The 7,433-nt window shown below is 33.8% G+C and overlaps 2 protein-coding genes across 8 annotated transcripts; one reads left to right on the top strand and one right to left on the bottom strand.

Annotated features, from left to right (window-relative positions):
• Window positions 1-28: 28 nt before the first annotated feature.
• Window positions 29-1,262, top strand: LOC143210699 (uncharacterized). Its single transcript, XM_076427813.1, has 3 exons — window positions 29-203; window positions 270-388; window positions 956-1,262. Exons 1-3 carry the CDS (start codon window positions 200-202, stop codon window positions 1,166-1,168), a joined length of 336 nt encoding a protein of 111 aa, XP_076283928.1. The 5' UTR covers window positions 29-199; the 3' UTR covers window positions 1,169-1,262.
• LOC143210682 (uncharacterized) lies at window positions 246-6,613 on the bottom strand. 7 transcript variants are annotated; one of them, XM_076427772.1, is made up of 6 exons: window positions 5,541-6,613; window positions 4,723-5,051; window positions 4,516-4,646; window positions 4,200-4,449; window positions 4,018-4,133; window positions 246-3,513 (listed from the first exon to the last, which is right to left on the bottom strand). In XM_076427772.1, exons 4-6 carry the CDS (start codon window positions 4,343-4,345, stop codon window positions 1,373-1,375), a joined length of 2,403 nt encoding a protein of 800 aa, XP_076283887.1. In that variant the 5' UTR covers window positions 4,346-4,449; window positions 4,516-4,646; window positions 4,723-5,051; window positions 5,541-6,613; the 3' UTR covers window positions 246-1,372. The 7 variants fall into 7 exon arrangements, with proteins under 7 accessions (XP_076283887.1, XP_076283884.1, XP_076283885.1 ...); XM_076427769.1 differs by lacking the exon at window positions 5,541-6,613 and adding an exon at window positions 5,144-5,534; XM_076427770.1 differs by lacking the exon at window positions 5,541-6,613 and adding an exon at window positions 5,230-5,534.
• Between the last annotated feature and the right edge of the window lie 820 nt (window positions 6,614-7,433).

Raw genomic sequence — 7,433 nt, 5'->3', positions numbered from 1 at the left:
GACCGTGCTCCCCGCTCCGCGGATTTGGCTTCACTCCCCTCGCCTAAAGTAACACTTTGTGCTCTTGTGCTCCGTCTGGCTCCGTCCCCTTATTCCTATTTGTTCCTATTCCTATGTCCACGATTTAAATACATGTTTTTAAATTTAGGTTATATAAGAATTACGTTCTAATATACCATACATTATATATTATAAAAAAATGGGTAAGTAGAAAAAGTGAAATAAATAAAAAGCAGCCATACAAATTCTTTTGAATTTCTTTATTTCAGATAATCTTGAGCAACAATGCGATGACGCTTTGTTTGAATTATGTGATGCTCGAGAGAGATGCCCATTCAAATGCGCTGCTGAGTTTCGAAAATGTATCCAAGTTAAAAATGAAATACAAGTAATGATTACTTCTAATAAAGGAGGATGTTAAAACGTGGCTAAACAATGGATAGCTCAGACACGTAAAATATTCATAACGAGTTATTTTTTAGGCTAAAGAAGGATAATCCTACCGTTATTTGTCGGCAAAATTATGGGAAAGTTGTAAAGAAAGGTATCTAGATAAAGTAGAAAACGCATAGAGCAAAAAATTAAAAATCGTTAACTTCAAGTAGTAGCAGTAGCTTTGTAAAAAAATGCGTGAAATGTAAAAATTCAAACTCTATTTTTCAACCAAAAGTCAATATTTATATTGTATATAAAAACAAACTCGTAAAATATTTTAGGTGTCTGAGCTACCCAAAATTTGGCCAATTTTTAACATCCTCTTTTATAATCTCTTTAGTTTAATATTTTTAACACCTAGCTACATTTATGCAAAAAAATTGTAATATGTTACAATAAGTTATTTTTCATCCTAAAACATTGTCTTAAATGTTACAAGGGTTAACTACTTTATTAAATCGTATGAATGTATTTCCTACATATGATCCTATTTCTTATTAATCATACACGTTTTTTTCAGATGATACACGTGGCTCAAAAATCAAATGTAATAGATAATATTTTGGAGCAAAGTATACATTTTAATGGTAATTTTAATAAAGAAGAAGTATGTTTTAAGCGTTTAGATTTACAATTAAAAACTATAACAAGTACATTAACTAATTTAAAAGCTAGTAAGGATCAAATTGAGCGTGAAAAAACATGTGAGACTAACATATTATTAAAAAGTTGAATCCCTGACTTATAGGGATAACACACTTAAATTATGATTAGATTTTTATTTGTTATTCTCACCTTCCATGAATCAATTATATGTATAAAATATCCTAAGCGTACGTTTACTTCTTCATGTTAATCTATGATTCCTATATAAAATAAATTATATAACATTCACATAGTCTGATAAACTTCGTTTTCAGTGCTTGTTCGGTGGTAACTAAGAATTTTTTGCTATTAAACTATGAATGCTTTTTGTACTCATCCTTGTTATAACAACTTTGGCACCTTTCGTAATGTCATGAAAGAATTTTAACATTTCTATATGAGCATTATGAGTATTTGTATCTTGAAGCGTATTTACAGATTTTTTTCTTGATCTTAACTTCAAATGTTGATTAGTTAAGTTCTTTTTTCTTTGTAAATATAAAATATCTTGATAAAATTCCTGTGTAACATCTTGTAGTTTACACGATGATAACTGTTCTTCTTTGTTAACACTAACAGGCTGATTTTGCAGTTGATCTTCTCTTTCTTCCAACCTGTTTCTTATAACATCACTATTTTTACATTCATTTTCTAATATTAAAAATGACGCACCTTCGTTCATAGTTTCATTATTACTTGATACAGAAGTTTGAGGGTTTGCTAAAGATTGAGAACTTTCCAACATATTACAATCCGAATTTTGGCTTTCTGGGTGTACTTTACAACTGACATTTCGACATTCGAGCAATTGTGATCTATGATCTACAATTTTTTCCTCCTTTGTTTCATTTGTACTATTTACAGACGCAAGCTTTGTTGACAATTTATTTTGGAGTAATTTTTGTAATGGAAGAGGTATTTGGCTTGTAGCAATAATTTCATTCGAAATGATTATCGGACCATTTTTTTTCTTAGTTTCATTGATCACGTCTTTGTGCTGTAATTTGTGTTCTTTAACAAAAAGAGTATCAATATCTGCATCGTCCATTAACAAATCTTTATTTACTGCAGCTTCTTCAAATTGATCTACTTTCTCAAAAGAAAGAACTGAAGTCTGAAAAAGAGAATTTTGCAGTACTTCAGGTATAATATCTTCTTCTTCTTCTTCCTCTTCTTCTTCTACTTCTTCCTGTTCATTCTCTTTTTCATATTGGAAATCTTCATTCTCCGTTAGCTTTATACCTTCTTCATGTATTTCAGTGTTCTGATTCTTATTCGTATTATTATTATTTTTATTTAACCACGTATTATTAAAATAAGTGTCTTTGAAAGAATAATTCACATTATTAAACATACGCTTCATTGTATTTTGATATTCAGCGTTCTCTTGAATAACTATATTTTGAGGCTTTTGTTTAACTTCAGTTTTCTTAGGTGATTCGATCATTGTTATTAAATTCTCTAATCCAAGCAAACTAGAATTTCGTAGACATTTCTCTCCTTTTACAGTTTCAATTTTTTCTGAATTTTCGAGTACTTCATCTAACTCTAATTTCGTTTTCTGTTCTATAACTGCTACAGTACCTTGCCCTTGTCGAATAGTAAACATTAATCCTTCCATTACCAAATCCGTAATATCTGAAGATCTTGGAGTTATATTATCGAATCCCCGTTTTCTTTTCGTAGAAGAATCTGACTCTTCAGTTTCTGAAACATCCGTAACCAAGTCTACAGAAGCTATGGAACACTTTTCACTTGCATCCTGTCTTTTACGTTTTCTAGTTGTACCGAATTTCGCATCTTCGATTTCTCTTTCAATTAGGTATTGATAAGGTAAATTAGCAGAATCCGTATTAGTAAAATCAATTTCATTATTATCAAATTCAGTGATATTATTTTGAATGATATCTTTGTCTCCTTCGTTACCACAATCTTTATTTTCTATATTTGAATCTTCCAATTGATTAGAAATTAATCTATTCTCTTCAACAGTTGATAATGTAGAATGTTTATCACTTACAGTACAACTGTTTTCCCTTTTAGATTTTTCATTAGTAGCTTTTGAACGCTTTAATTTTTGTCTATCGTTAACTAGCTCCTTATTCGTGGAGTTTTTTGACATTTTATTTAATGTGAAGTTATCATCTAATTGTTTATCAGTTTTCTGTTCGAATACTTTCTCTTTTGAACTGTCACACTGATCCCTACATTCTGGAAGCTCGTTGTTAAAAGAGTGCACTAATTCTTTATTATTCCAACTTAACAGTTCATCGGAACAAGTTGTTACAGCATACTTTATAGCCTGTTCCGAGCTTTCTAAAAAAGATAGTACTTTGATAGTAAGCACAAATGCATGAGAAAAGGCTGCAGCAGATCTTTCCTTAAATTTTGTCATTGCAAATATTTTATCCTGCCGAGTCCAAGATGTATTATCTATGCCAATGTACATGCTAGTTAAGAAATTTAGAATTTATAAAAAGTGTACAGTCAAACCTCAATAACTCGAATTATTTTCCACGAGTGTGAAAGTTAAACAAGTCAAAACAGCAATAAATGTTTTACAAAGTTTTGTAGAAAGATGCGATGATATTGAAGATAATGTATTCTCTGCTTTGGTTACCATTGAAAATACCATTGATCAACAATCTGTTAATTCATTAATGCAGAGTAAAATCGAGCCTAGTAGATTATATTTACTATATGTATATAATAAATAACTCATCTCCACAAATTGAACTTTTCCTTTTTTAAAACTATTACACTCAGCAAATTATTAACTCATGTACAAACACGAAGACTTTGATAAATCGAAACCTCTATAATTCGAAGATTCTAGGTTTTCCCTTGAGGTTTGTATTATCGGGGTTCGACTGTGGTATGTAATTTTTTATTTATTGTAGTAGATAAAATGAATTTGAAATTTAACAAAAAGGATACTGTAGGTAACTAAAAGGTTGTTTGTACTAAATTGTTGTCCTTGGCGTGGCGGATTTTTTATAATTCTCCTAATTATTTTCATTAATTCTCTTCCATAGTCAAAATGCTTTAGATTCCTAAAAATATGTATATAGTAAAATCGATAATATCTTAATGACAATATTATCTTCTTTAATATCTACCTAATCGTACGGTGATACGTGAATATAAATTTATATATGTTATGCTTGTGACACAACCAGTATGAACCAGGAACAGTTAAAACTAGATTTTCCCTCTGTTGCATCCAATTAATCCAGCTAGTTTTTCGTACATATATTCCAGGCATTTTCTCTCAGGTACTAACTCTTGGAATAATGGAATTAGTTTTATCGAATCTTTCTCGCCTACCGACTCTTTCACTATAATTGTAAGGTAATATAATACCCTTTGCTGTAAACACAGATACGATACATTGGTATTAAATTCAACGATTATACAATAACAACTAATACTTACACCTGTTATAACTTCATTAATGATTACATCTACCACTGTATCCCAAGGAACAAATTTACAAGAGCTTGTACCATAGAATACTCGTTTTCCTTCTGTATATATACCAACAGATTCTACAACTGTTAATGTGTCTGTAAAATGAAAGAAACAATCAATACAATTGAAATATGTTTATTAATAATAGAATCATTGTAAGGAAATACAAACCTTTTTTCACAGAAGTAATAAAGCAAATACACTGTAGTATTAAAATTAGTATTGAACCAGCAAATGGTATTACTATGTCGAACGTTCTCCAAAGTGCCAATGTTATAAGTAATAAAAGAAACGTGACATTAACATTAAAATGAATGTCCTTGTACAAAACGAATTTCATAACATTTTTAGTTCTTGCACTTTCATCTATAAGCTTTAAATTACATCCATTCACATTCTCAAAAAACAATTCAGATGGGGGTCCATCTTTGAGAACTATAGATGACATTAATGAAAATTGTTTTAGCTTTTGTCATCAACAGAAAGTTCAATAATTTTCGCTAAAAAAAAAATGATAGAGTATTCAATAGACTTCAATGTAAGACCTTGTTTTATACATCATAGTAACAAATGTGTATTAATAGTTTTATACATTAAAATCAAAACCGAAGTAGTTCACTTGCAATAACAAAATGATAGGCAAGCATTTAGTACACTTAACAAATATGATATAGTTACAAATATATATTCTTTTGTCTATATAATCCATGAACATTTGACTGCATTAAATCCGACAATTCACAGTACTGTCAAAGTTGACAGTCAACAAAGTAAATACACACATGTTTCAGTCGAAATTGGAACATGTACGTCGTATATTTAGTGACATTGATGACTTAGGTTTGAAAATGCATTTATTTCACACAATCGAATGGATGAACTAAAATATATCAACCGTAACAATATAGAATCCTATCTCTTTCGATACACAATCGTACATATTATTAGTTAAAAATAATCGAATTCTTGCTACAGTATATGTTACATACAATCAGTGCTGCTATTCGGCCCAACTTTTCTAGCGCGATGGCGGCGATTCCAGCCTCAGTAACGTAAGCTTCTCGAAAAAATGAGGTACCTTGAGCACCCCGCAGAATTTTAAGAAATTGATATGATTTGATTATGAAAAACAAATGTATGACAAGTGTACTTCTGTATATTTTGTAACTCGTAGGACACGTCCTGGAGTCTTTTTGTCTGGAACAGATTGTTCCGGTACATTCCTGTGCATTCCTGCCAATATAACTGAATATAACTGCCTCAGGCCCAGTGCTGCCAGATGAGGGGAATCACGCCGATATGAGGTACCCCCTCTCTGATGACCAGAGTAATATGTGACACGTTGCGCGTGTGCGACGGGGATTGAGTGAGGCAAATGGGAGACACGTTGCGCGTGCGCGATGGGGACGCAACAATGGCATGACATTTCGCAGGTTTTAGGTTATTGCCGCGTAAAATTCACCCATTTACTTATTTCACATACTATGTAATTATTGATCCCTTTATGTCTATGTTGTGAGTTGTATTTCTTTAAAATATAACGTTACAAATAAAACGTAATTTGTCAATTTATCGTGTAGAAGAAAAATGAGTGAATTTATTATCCCAGTCTCTTTTATGCAACTATTTTTGAGAAGCGTATGAGGGTTAACAGTGTTAAAATATATTATGATTTATTGATTTTACTGGAATGTAACTCAGTACTACATACATACAGATTTCAAAATTTTTTCAATTGTACATATAAAAGAAAGCATTCATACTTCGCTTCACGACTGAAACTCCCACATGTTACAATTCATTTTATTTATTATATAATAAAGAATGTTTACAATGTCTATTTAGAACGAACCATATGATTTATTTCATTAAGTACGTATATGTACACGAGTACGATACGATACGCGGCAATAACCTAAAACCTGCGAAATGTCATGTCATCTCATCTGTCATCGTTGCGTCCCCATCGCGCACGCGTAATGTGTCTCCCATTTGCCCCACTCAATCCTAAAGCGATGGAATAGGATAGTGGAAGGGGAAAAGTAGGAGAGTACCTGGTTGCGATCTCACAACCATCTGGCAGCACTGCTCAGGCCCACTCAGTGCCACCAAGTGCCACTCAGGCCTCAGGGGCAGTGATGCCAGAGCTGTGGTACTGTGGTACTAAACCATACCCCCACCATAGCCTACTATTGCCCCTACGTTGTTTTCCAACGCGCCCGCGCGCTACACTCACCAGCGTATCACTCTACTGTATTCGCAGAGGTACGCTGGTGAGTGTAGCGCGCGGGCGCGTTGGAAAACAACGTAGGGGCAATAGTAGGCTATGGTGGGGGTATGGTTTAGTACCACAGTACCACAGCTCTGGCATCACTGCTCAGGGGCACTCAGGGCCAGTGCAGTGATTCCAGACTGTTCCATGCTGTTCCAGACGGGTCACCTTTTTTCGCGCATGCGCGGCGTTTTCAGCCTCAGTAAAGTGGTATATATATGGTCCAGTGATGCCAGAATCACGCGTCGTGGGTTTTTTCCCCTCCGCTCGCTCAGCCGACTCGACCCCCCACTCTGACGCACCGTCGTCGCCACTCTGCCGAGATACTCTGATAGAGATACGTTCGTGTGTAGCGCGTGCGCAGTAGAAGCAACGTGGCGACGACAGTGCGTCAGAGTGGGGGGTCGAGTCGGCTGAACGAGCGGAGGGGAAAAAACCCACGACCCATGATTCTGGCATCACTGATATGGTCTAAGCTCGTCACCCTGCGTCACCCTAATACAGATACGCTACTGTTTAAAGTTGGCCCGATAGCAGCACTGCATACTGCATACTCACTGCATACTGCATACAATATATTGATACAATATACAATTTTAGGCGGTCAAAA

This window comes from Lasioglossum baleicum, chromosome 7 (genome assembly GCF_051020765.1).
Source record: "Lasioglossum baleicum chromosome 7, iyLasBale1, whole genome shotgun sequence".
In the NCBI taxonomy this organism is placed as follows: Eukaryota; Metazoa; Arthropoda; class Insecta; order Hymenoptera; family Halictidae; genus Lasioglossum; species Lasioglossum baleicum.
This window is presented reverse-complemented; position numbering and strand designations above follow the sequence as displayed.